Below are 22,299 nucleotides of genomic sequence, written 5' to 3'. Positions count from 1 at the left end.
TTTGAGCAAGGTGCTTAGTGGGTGTGCGCCTTGGTTTTCCCGTCTGCGCAGCCCGTGTCCACCCACGTGAACTGCTGAGAGCGATGCCCAAGGGGAGTGAGGTGTTCAGACGTGTGTGAGCTGTCGGTGCCGGGCATCGTGCGCGGTTGGGACGCGCGTGTCCTGGGCCGTTGGGACGCGCGTGTCCTGGGCCGTTGGGACGCGTGTGTCCTGGGCCGTGGGCCAGTCTTCTGCCTTTCGCCTTTGGGCTTCCCTTGCATTTCCCTAGAGAGGCTTCCAGGGGTCCAGAGCGCCGTTCTCTACCGTTTCCTCCTGCCCCAGAGCCCTCCCCAGACATGCGGGGACACCTCCCTCCGGACCAGCCCACTTGTGCTTCTTCCCGACTCAGCCCCAAAGGCCAGCATTTGCCTCGGAGCCACCTGCGTGTTCCGGTGTTGCACTGCGGGTGTTTCTCTTCGTCGGTCACGTGCTCCCTGCACACTGAGGCAGGGGCGCGGTGTGGTGTCCGCACTGGTGACTGCAGGGAGATGCCCTCGCCGTGTCCTCGCACACCGGGCACCGTTGCCCGACCTTCCTTAAGCCGTGCCGCGGGCCTTCCTGGCTCGGGCATGGCCCTGACACTCAGTCCTCTTGTTCCTTCTCGGAGGTGACCCCTGCAGTCCCTGGAAGCATATGCCTTTTGGAACAGCCGTGTTAGATCTGTGGTTTCCTGCCATTTTATTAGGACCCACCCGCCCACGGGGTTGCCATGCCTGTTAGCTCTGTGGGGCTGAATTACTAACAACACATGGAATTTCGGTTGCCACTTTCCATGTAAGTCCTTCAAAAGATCAAAGGAAAAAAGCAAATGCTTCAGAATGTGGGTTGTACTTTGAAAAGTCTGGTGAACACGGTGACCCAAGGTGACCTGGGACGTGGTCACGCGTTCAAATTCAGCTTCTGAAACCCAGTGACCCCTACTGGCCCCTCCCAAAGGAGATGCCGTTTTCTTTGAGGGTCCGAGTTGGAAACAGCCTTAGCTGTCTTCCACATGTGTAGGTGGAGTCCTGGACCCTGAAGGGGAAAGGGCTTGCCCAGGGTCACACCGCGTGGTAACGGCAGCATCGCGGCTCCAAATCTTGAAGCTATCTATCTCAGTCCTCTTGGGCTGTGTGACAAAATACCACCGATTTACTTCTCACACGGGGGAGGCTGTGTGTGTGCATAACGGTCCGCAGCCTTGGTGTCTGGTCAGGGCCCCCGTGACACAGCTGTGTGCTCAGGAGAGAGAGAGGGCTCTGTCCCCAGCTTTTCTTGTAAGGGCACCTCTGCCACAGCAGGGCTCCGTCCTCATGGCCTCAACTGTACGTCGTCACTCTGCAAGGCCCCACCTCCCGACCCTCCCCCTAGCTGGCATTTAGCCTGTGGGTCTGGGGACACAGCATGCCGCCTGCCGTGTGTCTGGGGCACCAGGGGACCCCCCCAGCTTCACAGTGGCATTCTCATGACGACAGTGCCTCATCCCCTTCCTTTAAGGGCTGACTTTAACGTATGTGAAGTGTGTGTATTTTGGTGCACATCACCAGGAGCTTAGAGAAATGTGTATTTTAAATAAGTCTAATAAATCAGTCAGTCAACCGGCAAAGGCAGGCTAGCCTGGAGTGCCCATTTTTAATGAGTTTTGGTGCCGCGCTATTTTGTGTCTTTCCTGGAGGGTGACGTTGTGCAGTGGTCACTGCTGCAGGTGGACAGGGCCTGTCGGAGAATCTGACTGCTGCCAGTCATGCCCCGAGTGACGCCTGGCGAAATGGGGGATCTGTGACGCAGAGCCGAGGCTTCTCACGGTCTGAGACGGTGGGGATCTGGGCGGGTGCCATGCGGAGGGCTGTCGTGCTGCCCAGTGGGGGACGAGAAGGACAGAGCGCCGGGGACCCACTGTGCGTGACGCCACGCCCCTGGGCTCCTGTTCCGTCTTGTCGGTCCTCAGCAGCCAGCACGCGGCAGAGCGTGTGCGGGACGGCTCTCGTGGTCTGAGTCCGGGTGGGCAGAGTTCCATTGGTGTCCGCCCAGATTGGCCGGTCAGGAGTCTGACAGCCCCGTTGGCTGAGCAGGTGGGTTAGGCCCCGTCTTTCTGAGGAGGTTATGTTCTAGGTCAGGAGACCCTGATGTCTCTGCTGTGACTCACATGCCCTCGGACAGCGTGAGGAAGCGGCCTCTGGTGTCCAGTCGGGAAGACCCAGCAGAACCCGGGTTCCTGGTCAGATGAGTGCGGTTCAGTCCCATTTAACCAAGCTTGGGAGTGAGTACTCAGTACTCACCAGTGCTCTGTGCTAAGGCAGGACAGTGTCCTGGGAGGTACTTCTGACTCAGTACTGCTTAGTACGACGGGCTGCATGGGGGTGCTCAGTACTCAGAAGTGCTTCTCGTGGAGAACCAAGTGAGGGGACCGGCCTGTGGGGTGTTTGTACTCTCCACACGGCCCTCCTGGGTCTCCTCAGCAGAGACCCCAAGGCCTCCACAGCGGGGTATGGCCGGGGTGGTGTCCTGGGCCTGCAGAATGACCCTGAAACACGGGAAACGATCTCTGTACTGAGCTTTTCTTCTCTCGAAGCCAGAGAAATGCCTATAATTCTTTGTTCTCTCACTACTGTGGCTTTAAACCAGACTGTGCAGGTTTTGGACCCGTAAGGGAACCCTTTTTACAGAGATGAGCCAGAAAGCACGTTGAGATGGGCTCAGGTGAGCAGTGAGAACATTTGCCCTTCATGCTGTAATTTCGAGAAGGAGAAGACTATCTTTGCTGCTTCGAATCAGATCTGAAAGCCCAGAGCTTGGCTGATGTGCTCAGTTCTAATTAGAGGCCGGGTCCGGTTAGAGCTGTCCGTGGTTTGCAACCAGAACGTCTAGAACGTCCATCACTGGCCTCCTGGGCCAGCGTGTTTCGTTTCCTAGAAGGAGTTGAACTCTGCATTTCTCCCTTGCTCCTGGCCATTGCGCTGAGCATGTCAATGAGACTGTCACCTGCCGACTCTCCATTCCCGGTGTCTGGGTCTGTGATCGAGCCGGAGGGACCCTGGGCTGAGGGGGGTCAGTCTGTGCACTGGTGGACAGAGGCCGGGGCTCTGCGCAGCAGCTGGAAATCTGTGTGTGAAACAGATACGGAGCGAGGCCAGGAGAGGTAGGCAGGGCATCTGGGCAGAGGCTCTGTGGGCAGCCCTGCCCTTCACCGGCTGCATGGTTACAGGCCGGGGGATCCCCTAGGCTGGTCAGGAGCCATGAGGATGCGATCTTGGTCAAATCAGATTCAATGAAGATTTGCAAACAAACAGCAGCAAAAGCAGCTCTCTTCGCGAGAACGTGGATGTCGTGTGGAGGCCTCTGGTGCCAAACCCGGGCTGAGACACGTGAGGTTTCAGCATGGCTAGAGCTCCGCGGCCTCCTCTTTCTCAGCTCAATGTGCGCTTTTAGGAACCCTGAAGCCATATGCATTATTCCCTTGACTTTAAAAAAATGTCCCCCGTTATTTCCTGACTCAATAAGCTTTAGGGGAGGAGCTCGGCAGGGTGACGTGTCATCAGGAGAGCCACAGGCTGTGGGAGGTTAATTTAAAGTCAGTTGCAAGATTGGGGTAGGATGTGAGAGACGGAGGCGGACCAAAGCCAGAGGGAGTCCGCACGTCAGGAGGCGAGTTCGTTACGGCTGAGTGCGGGCGGGGTGATTTATACTCGGAAGTCTGTATCAGGGGAAGTGGAACATTTTAATTTAAAGGTAAAGTTTGGGGCGCCTGGGTGGCTCAGTGGGTTAAAGCCTCTGCCTTCGGCTCAGGTCATGATCTCAGGGTTCTGGGATCGAGCCCCGCATTCGGCTGTCTGCTCAGCGGGGAGCCTGCTTCCCCCTCTCTCTCTCTGCCTGCCTCTCTGCCGACTTGTGATCTCTGTCAAATGAATGAAAAAAAAAAAACTTAAAAAAAAATAAAGGTAAAGTGTATCAACAAATCCATTACGGGGAATTATGACTAAAGCTGGTTCTGGGGGGTAGACCCGGCCTTGGAAGGATTTAGACAAGGTCACAGTTGGGGAAGCTTTGAATGCTGTCCCGGGGCGCTTGCCGGTGCTCAGCCTGGAGGCCTGGGTCCCCTGGGGTCTCTGGGCACAAAGGGCGCCTGCTCTGAGGCTGTGCCCTGCCAGCAGCATGGTGTGCTTGGGTCCCAACGTGCTTCCTGGGGTCCGGCCAGGCCTCTGCCGGGACGCACGCCTCAGCCTGCCCTCCGCTCTCCCGATGACGAGCGTCGGAGAGTAAGGAGAAATGTCCGGAATTATGGGCTCTTTCTCCTTTGCTGTAGGATGGCTGTGCCCCTGGCTGGGTGGGCGCTGGCAGAGCAAGGACCCAGGGTGCAGAGTCGGAGGAGACGGGTGCCTGCCCTCGGTGGCGGCTGCTGTTCCCACGTGGTGGCCCTGTGCCTCTGCTTGGAGTCTGTTTAGTCACATTGAACCCCTTTCCTTTTCCCGCTTTCTCTCCTTATCCTCGTTAAAGGACCGATCCACTGGTGTTGTGTGCTTTCCCCCGTCTCTTATGTTCTGCAGCATCTGACCGTGGCCTGCGGCTAGGAGAGGCCGGCCTCCGCTGGAGACGGACACGGCCTTCTTACAACAGGATGACGCTGTTCTGGCCGCCAGAGGTCTGTGGCTCCTGTCGGGCCCTGTGTTTGCAGCGGGTGGTTTCTCTCTCGCCTTGAACCAGGAGCGATCGCCGTGCTTCCTTCTCGGGGCGCCGGGGACTGTGGCGGCCTCAGTGGCCCCGGGGCCCCCGACTCTGCCCACACCGCTCAGGGCCTGTCCCCGCCGCCTCGAGGCCCGCAGCCCCCGTGGCCGCAGCATCTATACGTGACTCTGACTGCACGGACAGCTCAGGCAGGGCTGCGCCGTCACTAGCAGAAGCGCGTGAAATGATGCGGACACCGTCGACGTGCCTCGAGCTCCGGAGATGGCGCTGGGAGACGGAGCGAGTGTGCGGCAGGCGACGGCAGCAGCCCCTGAAAGACGGTCATGCCCCGGTGTGGACCTGGGGCTGAGCTCGGGGCAGAAGGCCCATCGCACGCCCTCCGACCCGTCCTGACGGTGAAGGGAGGCGTCAGCGATGTGTGGCGCAGGTGTGAGGGCCGGGGTGCTGCTCTGTGAGGGGCTCCCGGCTTCTGGCCTGAAGTACAGCCCCGGGCACTGAGAGGGGGGAAGAGTCCCCCAGCTCCCGAGAGTTGGGAGAACAGGTCGCCCTGTGTCCTTCCAGGACAGCAGACTCGCCCACGCTTCTCTGGTCAGGCATCTGGCAAGTCCAGGGGGACTGGGCTGTGCGTTTTTCCATCAGGCCACAACGCAGGAGGACCCTCGCTTTGTGACAGAGCCTGGAGAAGGTCCTGAGTCCTGTGACACGGTGTCAGCGCGGACGGTGGCTCGGCGTGCGTAAGCGGAGCCCACCCAGGCCGACCGAGGCCTCGAGGGCTAGCCCAGCCTGGGACGTCAGCCTGGCACCCGTCCCTGCTCCCTCGAAGCCGCCCACGGTCTCTGAGCTCATGCGCACCTCCTGCCACCTCTCCTTCCGGAGAGACCCGTCAGCAGAAGGTGCTGCTTCTGGTGTCCCATCTGGCCCCTGACTTTGTCCTGCAGCCGTGGCCCTGGCTCCTGGATTCTGTCGCTCCTCAGACGACCTTCCTTACTAAGACCTGCATGTCCTCTTTCTGGACACGCCAGGCCCGCTGAGCCCACGCCTGTCACTAGACCGCGGGCTCAGCCTCCCTTGCTTCCACCTCGCAGTGGAGTCCTGGGCAGGTTCTCAGTTAGGAGCTGAAAGAAGAGGTCTTGGGGTGCTGACGAAGACCTGGGCTGTAAAATAAAACAGGTTCCGGCCAGCAGGCCTTCCTAGGGCGCAGAAACTGAGTGGGTCAGGCCAAGAGGGACAGGGCCTGGGGCAGAGAGAAAGCATGCCGGGTGGGTGGTCGGGGCGTGCGGGCTCCAGGGGCCGCGACCTTCTTACTGCGGCCGCATGCCGCCTCGCCTAGAAGATGCCCGAGGCCCCTCCCTGCCCGTCTCTCCGCTCCTGGGCCTGGGATCACCAGACCCTCTGCTGCTCAGCCCCAACCCTGGCAGCTGCCCGGGCTCTGGCTGCCGCTGGGTCTCCCTCCTCACGCTCACCACTGGTCCCCTGACTGCGGGGTCCAGCTTCTCCCAGCCCACCCCTGGTAGCAGCCACGTCTCTCACTGTCTCCTCCGGCCACCCCTGCTGACCTCCCTCCCCTCCATGGGTCCCGGAGTGTTGCCACAGGACCCACATTTCCAGCCTGAAAGGTCAACCCCTTCCCATGCACTAGGCCTGCCCCCGGCCCCCCTCTGCTTGAGTGCCTGGCCCGGCTCCCTTCTGCCTCGAAGCCCTGCCCGGGCTGCTCTCTCCCCTGCACACGTCCAGCCTTTCCTGCTCTTCTTCATGAGTCCTGTCCGCCGCATTTACCTGGCCGCCACGTTTCGCCCGTCCACCGCGCTCTCCTGTCCGCCGCACTCCTGTCTGCTGCTGCCCGTCTCTCTTCGCCATCACAGGTTTGCTTTCCTCACAGCACGTACCGCAGACCAGCGTTTGCTTACTTAATTGTGAATTCGTACTTACCGTGGCCCCATCTGCGGGAAGCAGGGCGTCCTGTGCCCTTAGCGGGAGCAGGAACACATCTTCCTCCCTCACGTCTTCACAGGTCGGGTCGCGGAACAGCAGGCGTGTTCCCGACTCCCACTTTATCGCTTTTTTCCCAAATATTCAGCGAATCCCGATCATACAGAGTTCTGTGTTTGTACACCCCGGGGGTGGCCACATCCCTCGCAGCAGAACGTGGTGCGTGGCAAGCGTAGAGTCTCCCTCGCACATGTGCGTGCAGGACACTCGCGCACAAGACGGAGCTGGGGTCAGAGGCTCTGTGCTCTGGCCCGGTTTTCCCTTGTTAGTGAAGCTTCTGCGCCAGCACCGGCTGGGACGCGGTCGGCATCTGCTCCACGGCCGGAAGGCAGCACCACGTTCTGCGTTGTTGGTGTTCTCTCTGCATCTTAAGCCAAGCGGCGGCCGGCGGAAGTGTTCCAGTGGCGTCCCCTCTGCAGTGACGAACGGGCTCCCTTTGTGCTCCATTAATGGTCAGGCTGGCGCAGGGTGAAGCGTCTGTAATCGGCAAGTCGCGCGTTGGGCGGGTCGGTGGCGACCTCCTGTCTGTGGCCGAGTCGACTCACTCCGGGTGTGGCCGCAGCTGTTGTGGTCTTGCTTTCTGCCAAGTGCACCTTAGAGCAGCGTGGGCACACAGGACATGGAATCCATCGATTAATTAATTTTTAAAAAGATTTTATTTATTAGTGAGCTATCACAAGTGGGGGGAGGGCAGAGCGAGAGGGACACGCAGAGCCCCTGCCGAGCAGGGACCTGAGCGAGGCTCGATCCCAGGACAGCGTGACCTGAGCTGAAGGCAGGCGCCCAACGTGCTTAGCCCACAGGCGGCCCCTCCCCGGACACTTTAAACAAACACACCAGCATGTGAAATGTATCCATGTAAAATACTTCACTTTCCGAAGAATTTGCCCCGGAAAGAGGCCTCTTCCTGCGGAGAACACTCACAGTCCTTCCTCGGGCTCTTCTCCCCGCGAGCGGGCGTCCGAGCGCTGCCGGTGCCGGGGTCCTTGGCCGGCAGGTCTGTGGGGGCGTAAAGTTACTCGGTGCCAAGTGGGACCAAAGTTGGTCACGACCAAGTCAGCAAATTAAGTTGACGGTCACACTGCTTTCAGCTGGAAAATCCCTGGGGAAATGTGCAAACTGGACTGATTGCTTGCACGGTTTGCAGACCGTCTCTGAGAAGGTTTCCCGGAGAGACAGAGAGAACCGTCCTGGACAGTGACACCGTCGTTGAAAGTCTTGGATGTAGAGGTTCCTGTGTGACTTTCAGACAGACTTCCTACCTCCTAGTGAGGTGCCTCAGGCTGTGAACACCCGAGTAGACCCGCCTCTGACCCAGCCTGGCACTGGCGCTCCCTGGTCTCACGCCAGGCTCACGGGCTGGACCGCACGGCCACCTTCCTGCTCGGGAGGCGCAGCCTGCTGACCGCCCCGGTCCCCACCTCACACCGTCCTGTTGCGAAGATGTTCTCTTTCTACCTGGGGTCCTCCTTGGTGCTGCTCACCGGGTCCCTCCTTGCCGGAGGTGAGAGAAGGCACTGGCTTACCGGTGTCGCTCTGTGATTTTAAGTCGTGTCTTCCCTGGACCCTGCAAACAGGTTAGGCCTGCATCTGCCCCATCTCGTCCTTCAACCTGGCCGCTCACACTCTGCTGATGGACCCCACGGCTGTGTCCGCATGAAATAAAACGCCAGCTGATTTCATCTCTGATTCCGGGCACTCTGATTTCTCTCTGGATGTTACCCAGTTTGAAACAACTCCTCTCCCTCATGCCTGGGGACCGTCTCCTCCTGGCTGTCTCCACCCTGCACGGCTTTCCTCCCCTGGCAGAGCCCTCGGGATCCTTCTCCCCAAACCGACAGAGGAACGTCCATGCCTCTTTCCTTGGGCGGATTCTCCCCTCTCCATCCCATTCCCTGCGGGCTGCTCTCCCAGACTCCCGTGTCTCTACATGCCACGCGCAGTGGGAGGGATACTTGGGGCGGCTGCCGCTGGGGCCGGCTTTCTGGCACTTGCTCAGGGCAGGGGACGCCTCCTGGAAGTTCTTAGCAGAACGGAGCAGAGCTACAAAAACCCTTCCAGAGGCGGCGTCCGCCCGCTCTGCTCCTCTGCTCCTCGGCCTGGCACGGTCCCTCCAAACAGGCCGGCCACTGGCGGGAGTATGTTTGGCCACGAGAGTCCGAGGGTGTCACGGGACGTCATCAGAAGTGGAGTGGCACAGAGGGAGAGGAAAAGGTGGGACAGGCCGCCTGTGGAGTGCGAGCATACGGCGGGGGTGAGTGCTATTTTGTCTCCCCGCCAGCTGCGTGCCTTCTCTGGACACAGCGGGGCCCAGGGACCGCAGGCGGCTGTCTTGCTTTCTCCTTGTATCTTGAACTTCCTTGTTTTGGACTTGGTTTGTTGTTGGCTGACTCATTGCTGGGAAGTAGGGTCTGCGGCGCCTTCTACCATCTCCTCCTCCACCTGCTGTGTTCCGGCTCCGCGCCCAGCCCCGTCTGTGCACCAGCCGCCTTCTCTGTGTCGGTTGCCCCCATCCCCAGACTCATCCTGTGGGAAAACACGGGCCCTGCCCCCCAGGCTGGTGTGCTCCCTGCGCCCCCCTCCTTTGGGATCGCCTGTTTCCAGCGGGCCGGCCAGTATACCTGGCTGCCAACCTTGACCATGACCCCTGCACCACGACCCCCCAGGAATTCCTGATAATCCTGCTTCCGGCCCCGCTTCTGAAAACTCGTGAGGCGTCCCATTACCAGCGTCTGCACTGTGGCCTCGATTCCCCTGGGTGGGCTGTGTGTACACCTGTCGCCTTCAGTCGGCTGCTCTCCGTTCGTGTTCACAGAGCAGGAGGATTGAAACAGGAAGCACTGAGAACAGCGCCTGGTCTGGCCCATGGTTAAGGCTCGGTAGGTAGATATTGTTAATTTTATAATTTTTGTTATGTTCATCTTGTTATTTTTGTCATATTTGCAAGACACAGTTGGATGTTTATGTTGAAAGCTTTTATGGCTCCACAGTGAATGCAAAACACCAGCCCTTCTGAGCTGGGATCCAGGGGGTCCTGGGACCGCGCGCTGTCCCCTGACTCCTCTCCTGCCCCTTCATGACTCACAAGCCTTCCCGGGCCGTGAACTGGCCTTGGGGGGCAGCACATGACTGCACCACCTTCAGGTCTTTCTCACTCTCTCCTGCCCTCTGTTAGACTCCTAGCTGTCCTTCCTGCCCTGGTTCAGAGACTTTTCCCTTCGAAGCTTTTCCTAGTTCTCCACCCCAAATGAACCTCTTACCTTCTCTATTCCTGTAACCGTTTGCTTATAACTTTATAATGTAGTCATCACACCCTGACTTGGATCTTAGCTGACTATGTGCCCATCCGGGTCAGCACCAGCCTGTGACTGGTAACGGTCATGGGTCGTGTCCGTTCTCAGGTGTCCCGTGCCTGACTGAGAACAGCAGAGTAGGTGATGTATGAGGGAAGTCGCGCGGCATGGGACCTCTTTGGACTGGCTCTTCTCACTCAGCGCAGTGTTCTGGGGATCCACCCGGGTTGTGGCGGCATCGGTAGCTCAGCCCTCGGTCTTGCTGCCAAGGACCCCTGCACAGGGGGCTGGGCCGTAGTCTGTTGGACAGGTGCCCCCAGAAGGACCTCTGGCCTTGCTTCTAACATTTGTGTGCAAGTGTTTCTGTGAACATTTCTCTGGGATAAATGGTGAACGGTCAGGTGTTGGTCTGTATGAAGCGTGTTTGTTTAGTTTTTAGGAAACTGCCCCGGTCTTCCAGAACGGCTGTGTCGTTTCAGTCGCCTGCAAATGCAGAAGTGAGCCAGATGCTCACGCGCTTGCCGGAACTCGGGGTTGTGGTGTTTCTCGCTTAGCGCTCCTGGGGGGTGGTGCGGCGTCTCCCTGCGGGTTTCGACTTGCGTTTCCCTGACGGCTGACCACGCTGGACAACCTTCCATGAGCTTGTTTGTCATCTGTACACCCTGTTTGAGGGAATGTCCCTCTGTCTTTGAGCCTTTCTCTAACTGGACGTTTTTAATCTTTACGTTTGAGAGTTCCACTTCCAGGCACTGGTCCCTTCTTGGCTGCGTGGCCTTTCCTTGTCTTCCCTGAGAGTGTCGGCGAGGTCCAGGCGGCCATCCCTCTGCGGGGTGTTTGGTGCTGAGTCCAAGGTGTTTTGCGTAGCCCTAGGTCCCATAGATTGTCTTTTGTTTTTGTTTCCAAAATGTTTGTTGTTTTGCATTTTACATTTAGATCCACGATCTACTTGGTTGTTTCTGCGTGTAGATCACGAGACGGACGGTGAAGGCTCTGGTTGTGCTTCTGGCTGTCCAGTACCTCCTGCACGTTTGGTGAAAGGCAGGTTTTCAGGCATTAAGCTGCTTCTGCACCTTTGTCAAAACCCACCGGGCACATTTGTATGGGTCTATTTCTGGGGTCTCTTCTGTTTTATTGACCTGTTTGCTCTGCAGATACTACGCAGTCTTGATTACGGTGCTCACGTCCTCAGACTCGGAATTCGTAGCCTGGTGTCTCCCGCTTTCTTCCTCTTTCCCCAGTCGTCCCAGCTCCTGCGACTCTACCGTGTGAACGCTTGTCTGTATCTGCACAGCATCTTGCCGGGATTCGGACAGGATTGTGTGGGACCCGTACACCCATCTTCACTGTGGCGTTCAGACCTCTGACACGAGAACGTGGCACGACCGTCGTTCTTTCGGACTTTGATTTCTCTCATCCACACTGTGTGGTTTTCAGCACGCAGGCCTGGCGCATGTCACATTTGCACCTGAGCATCTAATGTCTTGAGGGGCTGTAGATAGTCTTTCATTTTAAGACTATCAGTGTGTTCATAGCTGGCTTATAGAAAAACAACTTATTAATTCTAGAAGTATGTTGAAGATTCATCAGGGTTTTCCACGTAGAGATCACCTCACCTGGAAATAGAGAATTTTGTTTCTTCCTTTCTGATCTGCTTGCCTTTTCCCCTTCATCTTGTCCTATTGCACCGGATAGAGCTCCGAGCTCTGCTGTACAAGAGTGGCGAAGGGGCAGCATCCTTGCCTTTTCCAGATGGTAAATGGAAAGCCAGTTTCTCACCATTAGCTACGATGTCAAGTGTAGGCTTTCATGGATGTTCGCTATCAAGCTGATGAATTTCCCCTCAAGTCCCATTCTTCTCAGATGTTTTCATCATGAATGGGTGCTGAACGTTTTCAAATACTTTTTCTGTATTGATAAGATCATGTGATTTTTTTCTAGCTTATTACTGTGTTGGATAACATTGATTTATTTTGGAATTTTGAACCAGCTTTGCTTATCTGGAATAAACCCATGATTGTTTTTACGTATGGCTGGCTATTATGTACTGATATCTTTTCTTAAGAATTTTTATGTCTATATTCATGAGGGATATTATCCTATAGGTTTCTCTCTCTTTGGTCTTTGTTTTTGGTATTAATTAGGTTAATCTTAGCTGCATAAAATTAATTGGGAATATTTCCTCTTCCATATTCTGGAAGGGATTGCCTACAATTCATGCTAATTCTTCCTTAAATATTTGGTAAAATTCTCCAGTGACATCATCTGGATCTGTGCATTTCTTTTTGGGAAGGTATTAAATTATGAATTCAGTTTCCTTAATAGTGATAGGGCCGTGGAATGATCTATTTTATATTGGGTGAGATGTGGTAGTTTCTGTTTTTTGGGGACTTGGTCCAATTCATGGAAGTTGCCACGTTTATGCATGTAGACCTGTTTTTTCTCTTATGAGGTCTTGCAGGGTCTGTACTGATATCATCTGTTTTGCTGCCGATACTGGTAATTCGTGACTGCTTTCTTTTTTCCTGTGTCAGTCCTAGAAGTTCGTCAATTTTGCTGATCTTTTTGGGGAACTAGCTTTTGTTTTCACTGACTTCTGTTTTTCTTTTTCTGATTTCAGTGATACCGATTTCCAGTCTTTATTATTGCTTTCCTTCCACTTTCTTTTGAGTGTATTTTGCTCTCCTTTTTCTAGATTCTTGATATGTACATTTACATGATTGATTTGAGACTTAATAAAAAAATGTGAACATTTAGTGCAAAAACTTTCACTCTTAGCACAGCTTTAACTGTGTCTCACAAAATTTTCTTGTTGCATTTTCCTTTTCATTCAGTATTTTTCCCTTGGATTTTCTTTGACCCATGGATTATTGAGAAGCTTGTTTAATTTCTAAGTGTTTGGAGGTTTTCTTACTATAGATGCATTATTAGTTTCTAATTTGACTCCATTGTGACTGAAGAATTCACTTCAGATGATTCTGATTCTTTTAATTTTAGTGTGATTTGTTTCTTTGTCCAGGCTGTCATCTCAGTCCATGTTTGTGGGTGCTTGAGAACAGTGTGTGCTCTGCTCTTCTTGGGAGGAGTGTTCTATAAATGCTGATTAGAACTGCTGATGGATGACCGTTTTCTTCCCCAGCTTTGCTGATTTTCTCTTTATTTGTTCAGTTGCTAAAAAAGTGATGTTGAAGTCTCCGACTATAATGGTGGGTTTGTTTGTGTCTCCTTTCAGTTCTGCCAGTTTGTGCTTCACGTATTTGCAGCTCTGTTGTTTGGTGCATATATATTTAGGATTCCTAGGTCTTCTTGGGGATTTGCTCTTTTATCATTATACAGTATCTCTCTGTCCCTGGTAATTTTGTTTGTTTTAATGAGTAATTTATCTGTTATTGCTGTAACCACCCCTACTTCCTTTGATGCTTGCATGATAATCTCTTTCTGTAGCATTATATTTGAACTGAGTCTCGTATAAGCAACGTATAGTTGGATCATGCTCTTTTAATCCACTTAGTCAGTGTCTTTTCACTGAGATATTTGGCCCTTTTACATTTAATGTAATTATTGATATATTAATTTTACCATTTTACTATTTATTTTCTGATCTTTTTTCCCCCCTCTCTTCTTTTTTCTGCATTCCTTTAGGGTTATGTAAACAATTTTTTAGAAATCCCTATTAATTTGTCTTATAGGGTTTTGAGTGTATCTCTTTATAGTCTTTTTTAGTGGTTGGTCAAGATATCACATTACATTAGGTTAATCTTAGCTACATAAAATTAATTGGCTACATAAAATTAATGTGGTCGTTATTTTACCAGTTAGAGTAGGATGTAGACAACTTACCTCCCTTTATGGCTCTTCCCCTCTCTTTATTGTAATTATCTTGAATGTTTCCTCTACACACATTTAGAAGTACAACAGACAGTGTTGCCATGTCTGCCTCAACAGTCAAACATAATTGACAAGAGTCCAGAGAAGGAAAACTAGTCACCTTTACTTTCCACATTCTTTTCTCCTTCCTGATCTTTCAAAGTTCCTTCTTCCGTCTTTGCCTTCTGTTTAAATAAATTTGTTTAGCAATTGTTTTAGGGCACGTTTGCTGTAAGCAGTAGTCTCATTTTTCTGTTTTTGAAAATGTCCTAATTTCCCTGTCATTCTTGAAGGATTTTTTTTATTAAAGATTTTTATTTCTGTATTTGTCAGTGGGAATGCACAAGCAAGGGGAGTGGCAGGCAGAGGGAGAAACAGGCTTCTCGCTGAGCAAAGAACCCGATGTGGGACTCGATCCCAGGACCCTGGGATCATGACCTGAGCCAAAGGCAGATGCTTAACTGACTGAGCCCCCTAGGAGTCCCCTTGAAGGTTATTTTTGATGAGTATCTGGATTGGTAGATATTCAGGATTCAGGGCTGATTCAGGATGGTTCCTTTCTTCCAGCACTTGAAAAATGTTCTGTGATTTCCTTGGTTTCTGTTGGAAAATCCTTTGTCATTGGGTTGTGATTCCCTCATAGGTAAGGTGTCATTTTTCTCTGGCTGCTGTCAAGATTTTTTCTTTGCATTTAGTTTTAAGAAGTTTAAGTGTGAGTCTTGGAGGAGATTGGGTTTACCCTGTGCAGGTGCTCAGCTTTGTGAATCTTTAGGATTCTGTCTCTTGCCAAAGTTGAGTTTTCAGCCATCATGTTTCCAAATGCCCTTTCAGCCCTGCCTTCCTCGTCTCCCCTTCTGATGATATGGGTGTTAGATCTTTTATCATAGTCCCACACTCCCTGAGGCTCTGTCCATGCTTTCCCCCACCCCCCCCCCCCCAGACTGTTTTCTCTCTGATGTTGGAATTGGGTAATTTCTGTTTTTTTCCTGGTTTATGAGTTTTTCCATCCCTCATCCTCCCATTTAGTGTGGCTACTTGAGCTGCTTATTTTGGTTACGGTCTTTTTCATTTGTAGTATTTACATTTCGCTCTTTCTCTATTTATTTGCTGAGACTTCCTACTCCTTTGCTAAGCCTTCTAGTTTTTCATTTCTTTCAAGTATACTCATAGCCGTTCACTGAAACATTTTTATTCAGGCAGCCGTACAACCCTTGGCAGGCAATGCTGGCATCGTCCAGTCTTGGTGTTCATGGCTGTGGACCGAGATCGTCCCAGTTCTGGTGTGACAACTGATTTTCTGTTGAAACCTGAACATTTTAGCTTTCTATTCTGTGACTCTGGATCTCATTTAAGCCTTGTGGTTCACAGCTTTTTCGGACACTATACCAGCCACTCTGGCAGACTGGAGTTAGAACAAATTCTCGAGATGTGGTGGTGAACAGGTAGGCTGGCGGCCGAGTGGTGGGGAAATGTGTGTACGGGGGTGTCTCTCTTACTAACATGGAGGTGGAAATCCAGGTTCCCCACTAGATTTCTGCTGACATCTGAGGGAAGGGGTCTTGGCCAAATGCTGGGTAGAGTGGATGGGGGAGTTTGAACTCCCCATGTGTTCTCCATGTGGGGTCTGACATGGGGGGTGGGTGTGCCACCCCCTCCCTAGTTGACTGCTCCACTGACCCTCGCAGGGTCAGGGGAGGTCAGGGGCCTCATTCTGGCTTCATAAGAGAGGATTCAGGGTCCCCCTTGGTCTTTGTTAGCATGGGCATGGGTGGGCTCTGCTGTTTTTGGTGGCATTTGACGGGAGGAAAGCTGTTACTGCCTGAAATGTGCTGAGTCAGTCCTTTCCAGGACCTCTGGCTGGGGACAGGTGACCTCAGGGTTTCACCTGCCCTTGGTGCTCCCAGGTCCCTGCCTCCATTCCAGTGTGAGGTGCACAGGCCAGAGGACAGCCCCGGGAACCCCGCATGTGTGACTCCTCTGATTCCCTGGGAGTACAGCAGCCTGTGCCCTGTCCTCCCTTCACGGCCTCCCGTGCACGTCATCTCCAGGGTTTCCTTGTGCCTGGTGGGAAGGGCAGGGGAGAGCACCTCTTCTCCATCTTCCTGGAAGCACGTCTTCTCTTCCCGGGGCTTAGCTTCTCCGGGAGGCCTCTGAGAGGCATTCAGAGAGGACATCTGACCCCAAGTGTATGCGTTGCTTTGGTTTCTATATCCAAGAGCCCAGTTTCTTCCTATTCCCAGGAAACCTTCGAAGCCGGTCTAAGGGTTCAGGGCCCCTCCCAGATGGCCTGTATATGGCACCTTTGTCAGTTGGCCAACTGTTGTGACTGTGTCTTCACAGACCCCAGAATCGACAAAGCTCAGACTTTTCTGCTCTTTAGGGAAAAAATACCATTGATGTCTTATTATTTTAAATTTTATAGATGAAAGCTCTTTTTACTAGGAACTTCCTTTTGTGCTCTTGATTTTTCTGTTTCCTTATAGGTATTAAGACACCCCCCCCCCCCCCCCGCCTTCTGGAATGGCATGTTTAAACTGTGCTTATTTCCAAAATCCGCAGAGCTAGGTATTAGGCTAACACTGCGACTGTGCTTTTGGCTGAAAAGACTCCTGGGTCTTCAACCAGAGGTTGACACTCACACAAGCAAACACTTCATATGGGTGTTTTTTTTAGTTGCTTTTGGCAAATGGAAGATTTGTGCTGATTACGAGTACAGTTGATCCTAAGTGAGGGTAACAGTGACCGTAGTGACCGTGGGGCGCGCCTCCCTGCCGCGACCCATTCTCTAGATGTTATATTCAAGCAGAGCAGCTAGAACAAATTGCCGCGGGAGGCCAGCCTGTTTGGTGAGTTTTCCCGTCAGCTTCCCTTTGGGGTAGTGCCTTTCGAGTTTTAGAAATGTTCCAACTGTTTGAATTTTGCCATTTGTAAGTGTGAAAAAAAAAGTTAGATTTGCATTTGAAGAAAGAATTCACATGTGTTCACGAAGACAGCTTATATCAGCTGAGCTCTTCTTTAAATTCCCCAGAACATATGGTTCCCGCAGCAAGTTCTGGACCCCTCTCCCACACGCACACACGCACACAAACAGGCACGGAGCCGTCCTGATTTGAAGATTTTGGTAATGTGTTTTTGAACAGGGCATAAAAATATATCTCTGTAATTACATGATATTTAGTGATTAGATAATTATGGATAATTGCATGGGGTAGTTCTAAGTGCTAAAGTGTTACCATAAGATCTAAAATGTACAAATTGCATAATAATTATTCTTGGGAGTTATTTGGTAATTCTGAGCATAATTATCATGTGATCTGCAGTGCATGTAATTAATGCATAATCGCATGGATTTTGCCTTCATAACTACTTCGCTCTTGTTATAAAGCTCTTTGTCATAACATTTGAGGATAAATATAATGTAATTGGCTCCCAGATACAGCACATTAAGCCCTGTGATAATTGCCTTCACAGTAACAATACCCTTATTTCATTACAACTGTGTGGCTCTCCGGCAGGCTGTGGCTAGCGTGGATTCCCGAGACGTGGTGGGGTGCAGGCAGGCTGGGGCCCAGCGGTGGGGGAATGAGCACACACGTGGGTCAGGTGACCAGAGCCTTTCTGCGAGAACGTTTGCATCCCTCACGGGGACACCTCCCTCTTACGAGTGAAACGTGCCCCGGGCGACACCTCCTAGCGTCCGGCCACGGCACCCCGCGCCTCGTGCTTCTCATCTGGCAAATTGCCCCTCCTAGTTTTGGTCTTGTTTTCTCGGAAGACGGCGACTTGTGTAAAGAGAAACCTTAGTAACACCGCCGTGGTGGAGACGTGGGTGGCTGACGGCGTTGAGGGCAGACTTTGAAATGGCCGCAGTGTATCCTGAGACAGAAACACGGGCTTTAGCTCAGTTTCTGGGTTGATAATGCAGCTCTCGACCTCCCCCAGGCTTCACGTGGCAGGACGACTACACCCAGCGTGTGATGGCCCAGGAGCTCTCGGACCTGCCCCACGCCTACCCGCGACATCTGGATGCCTCCGACACAGCCAGGTAAGCAGACGGCTCTCTGGCCGCAGCCCGGACCCATCGAGCGGTGTCTGTCTGGACCTGTTGTCCTTGTGGCGTAGATGGTCCGGGGGGTGGGACAGTGCAGGAGGGGCGGGCGGTGCTGCCCCCTCCCCGGGCCTGGCCCAGGTGCACAAGACACACTGGCGGGACCCTCGAGCAGGGTGCGGTCCTCATGCCCGCCGCCTTCCCCTCCCTTTCCCAAGAGCACTGGGCAGCCCTGCCTCTTCAGAGCCTTGGCCGGAAGCAGAAAAGTCAAGACTTCTCATTTCCCAGTAAGAATTTATGTTCACTTTAGTGCAAAAATCAGAGTTCAGTTATGGCGGTTTTCCTGTTGCCAGTACATAGCAACCTGTACTGAGCTGCGACACCTCATTTCATCCCCACCGCGCCCTCTGAGGGGTCCCTGCTGCCTGTCCTGGCCTTGGAGGGAAGGGAATGGAGATGCAGGAAGGTAAAAACGTAGTCCGAAGACAGACCACGGGGAGCCCCAGGGTCGTGTGGCACCTCAGCCATGGTGCTAGATTCTTCAAGGTCGCAGACTGTGGAAAGGGCCTTCGGCAAAGGCTTCGGGAAGTTCGGAAGGTCTGGTTTCCCCCCGAGAGAGACTGTTCTGAAACTTGGGCTAGAAAAACCTCAGTAACACGAAAACGCGAGTATCTCCCTGAAGCCGGTGTTCCTCCACCAAGGGAAGCAGCTAAGCCACCGAGAGGCTCATTGCCAAGTGCAGGGCCAGCGAGTGACCCCACCCGAGGGATGTGGACACACTCAGAGCACAGTGTCCGCACCAAGTTTTCAGGGGGCCCGAGACGCGCTGCCGCTCCACACGCCCGGCCTGTCTCGGTCCGGGGCCTCCTGCGGCCGAGGACGTCCGTGCTAGCCGCGCGCGAGTGCGAGACTGTGAGGAGCGACGACCCAGACCAGAGTCCGGCCGCCTCGCATTTCCGCTTTGGCTCGCACGATTGCGCGCTCCTGGTACTGGTCTTTCCCCCCGGGCGTTTCCGGGCTGCCCGTGGCTCCCTCCGACTGAGGAAGATGTATCGTCACTGCCCGTGAGCCGGGGTGGGCACAGAACGGCTCCTCGTGTGGCCTGGAGGGGACACCGGAGCGTGGTGGCCCCCAGGACCAGCCTTTGCAGGCGAGGGCAGGCCGTTGAACAGACCCCCAGACCACTACCTTCTCACCAGCATCAATACTGTCATTTCTAAAAGTTGCCAGTTTTATTATGAAAAATGATACCTTATCTTTGCTGTTTTTTAAATAAGTGAGATTAAAAGTTTAAAAATATTTCTATTTTAGATTGGAATTTTCTTCATATTTTAGATATGAATTTTTTATGCATGATCTTTGTTCACGTGAAAAGTTTTTTTTGTATTTTTCTGTTTTATTTCAGTTTAGAGCCTTTATATTTAAGGCAAGTAAATTTTCATTTATCCCGTCTTGTAGAGAGGTTTTCCCGGTCTGTAGCATGGAAGACAGTTGCTGACGGAGACAGTTCTCATAGCCGTCTCTAGGCTGGAATTCTAATTCATGTCTTTGACAGGGTTGAGCCTAAGTAAACCAGCCATCCGAGCTCTGAAAGCAGAGCCCGTTTGGGGAAGACTTGCTGGGGTATCCCCAGATTCCTGTCCATCCTGCTCCTGGCTCTGCCCCTGAGGGACGGGTGTTCCTCAGCTGCATGAGTAGGTCCCTACTCATGAGTAGGTCGTAGGGTAGCTCAGCTTCAGGCTGAGGCTGGCGTTGTCCAGTGGGATTCACCCCACCTTAGAGGGCAGGGCGGAGGGGTTATGTTGGCAGTGGGACCTGGGCAGAGGGTCTGATCCCACAACCCCCTCTCTGCTCCGTCCTGTTGCTCTGGTGGCTCTCCACGGTTACCCCTGTCGCTCCTCTCAGTCCTGTGTGCCTCTGTCAATGGTGTCCTGTCCCATACTCAGACCTCCAGATTTCAGGTGTTTCCTGTTGGCACTCTGCCTGATGGACCATCTTGGCAGCCAGGACAGGGGCACTTGACCTTGCTGTCTTCCTGGCTTGTCCCTCCCTGCGGCTCTGGTCACGGTTACACTGTCATCATGGTACAGATAGTGGTTTTCCCTCTTTTCACAAAATTTCTGCAAAACCTTTAGCACTGAAATTATCTGTTTCCTGGTGTACGTATCTTCTATACTCCTCCTTTGAGACATGTCTCCTAACACTCTCATTGGTTCCAAGGCTGTTGGCAAAACGTTTTTACTGCGTGAAATGGAGGCATTTATTTTTGCAGAGGACGATCATCCTTTTCATAGGGATCTCCAAATTTATTGTCTTGGTATGACATTTAGAATTGTATTATAATTTAAAAAACCATTCAATGTACATATGTTTATCACCTTTGTCTTTTTTATTATTCTTTTTTATTAATTTTTTTTGCTTTTTAAAAAAATTTATTTTTATTAACATATAATGTATTATTATCCCCAGGGGTACAGGTCTGTGAATCGCCAGGTTTACACATTTCACAGCACTCACCATAGCAATACCCTCCCCAATGTCCATAACCCAACACCCTCTCCCTACACCCCTTCCCCCGGCAACCCTCAGTTTGTTTTGTGAGATTAGGAGTCTCTTATGTTTTGTTTCCCTCCTGATCCCATCTTGTTTGATTTATTCCTTTCCTGCCCCCCAGGACCCCTACCTCAACTTCCTCGTATCAGAGAGAGCATATGATAGTTGTCTTTCTCTGCTTGACTTATTTCGCTAAGCATGATACCCTCTAGTTCCATCCACATCATCGCAAATGTTAAGATTTCATTTCTTTTGATGGCTGCATAGTATTCCATTGTGTATATATACCACATCTTCTGTATCCATTCATCTGTTGATGGACATCTAGGTTCTTTCCATAGTTTGGCTATTGTGGACATTGCTGCTATAAACATTCGGGTGCACGTGCCCCTTCGGATCACTACGTTTGTATCTTTAGGGTAAATACCCAGTAGTGTGATTGCTGAGTCATAGGGTAGCTCTATTTTCAGCTTTTTGAGGAAATTCCATGCTGTTTTCCAGAGTGGCTGCACCAGCTTGCATTCCCACCACAGTATAGGAGGGTTCCCCTTTCTCCACATCCTCACCAGCATCTGTCATTTCCTGACTTGTTGATTTTAGCCATTCTGACTAGTGTGAGGTGATATCTCATTGTGGTTTTGATTTGTATTTCCCTGATGCCGAGTGATATGGAGCACTTTTTCATATGTCTGTTGGCCATCTGGATGTCTTCTCTGAGAAATGTCTGTCCATGTCTTCTGCCCATTTCTTGATTGGATTATTTGTTGTTTGGGTGTTGAGTTTACTAAGTTCTTTATAGATTTTGGATACTAGCCCTTCATCTTATATGTCATTTGCGAATATCTTCTCCCATTCTGTTGGTTGTCATTTGGTTTTGTTAACTGTTTCCTTTGCTGTGCAAAAGCTTTTGATGTCAATGAAGTCCCAATAGTTCATTTTTGCCCTTGCTTCCCTTGCCTTTGGTGATGCTTATAGGAAGAAGTTGCTGCGGCCGAGGTCAAAGAGGTTGCTGCCTGTGTTCTCCTCAAGGATTCTGATCGATTCCTGTCTCACACAGAGGTCTTGCACCCATTTTGAGTCTATTCTTGTGTGTGGTATAAGGAAGTGTTCCAGTTTTGTTCTTCTGCATGTGGCTGTCCCATGTTCCCAACACCATTTGTTGAAGAGACTGTCTTTTTTCCATTGAACATTCTTTCCTGCTTTGTTGAAGATCAGTTGACCGTGGAGTTGAGGGTGCATTTCTGGGCTCTCTATTCTGTTCTATTGATCTGTGTGTCTGTTTTTCTGCCAGTACCATACTGTCTTGATGATTACAGCTTTGTAGTAGAGGTTGAAGTCTGGAATTGTGATGGCACTAACTTTGGCTTTTGTTTTTCAACCTCCCCCTGGCAATTTCTGCTTCCATATAAATTTTAGGATTATTTGTTCCATTTCTTTGAAAAAATTCATGGTATTTTGATAGGAATTGCATTAAATGTGTAGATTGCTTTAGGTAGCATAGACATTTTCATGATATTTGTTCTTCCAATCCAAGAGCATGGGACAATTTTCCATTTCTTTGTGTCTTCCTCAATTTCTTTCATGAGTACTTTTTAGTTTTCTGAGTATAGATTCTTTGCCTCTTTGGTTAGGTTTATTCCTGGGTATCTTTATGGTTGTAGGTGCAATTATAAATGGGATTGACTCCTTAATTTCTCTTTCTTCTGTCTTGTTGTTGGTGTATAGAAATGTTACTGATTTCTGTGCATTGATTTTATATCCTGACACTTTACTGAATTCCTGTACAAGTTCTAGCAGATTTGGAGTGGAGTCTTTGGGTTTTCCACATAAAGTATCATATCATCTGCGAAG

The 22,299-nt window shown here is 51.8% G+C and overlaps 1 protein-coding gene across 3 annotated transcripts in view; it reads left to right on the top strand.

The window, feature by feature from the left end:
* The window catches only part of PTPRN2 (protein tyrosine phosphatase receptor type N2), a 688,130-nt gene that overhangs the window by 222,257 nt on the left and 443,574 nt on the right, over window positions 1-22,299 (top strand). For all 3 annotated transcript variants that reach the window (XM_059172404.1, XM_059172405.1, XM_059172403.1), the window contains exon 4: window positions 17,790-17,892. In XM_059172404.1, coding sequence (XP_059028387.1) covers window positions 17,790-17,892 — 103 coding nt within the window. The remainder of the gene's footprint in view (window positions 1-17,789; window positions 17,893-22,299) is intronic.

This window comes from Mustela lutreola, chromosome 4 (assembly GCF_030435805.1).
Source record: "Mustela lutreola isolate mMusLut2 chromosome 4, mMusLut2.pri, whole genome shotgun sequence".
NCBI classification, from domain to species: Eukaryota; Metazoa; Chordata; class Mammalia; order Carnivora; family Mustelidae; genus Mustela; species Mustela lutreola.
This window is presented reverse-complemented; position numbering and strand designations above follow the sequence as displayed.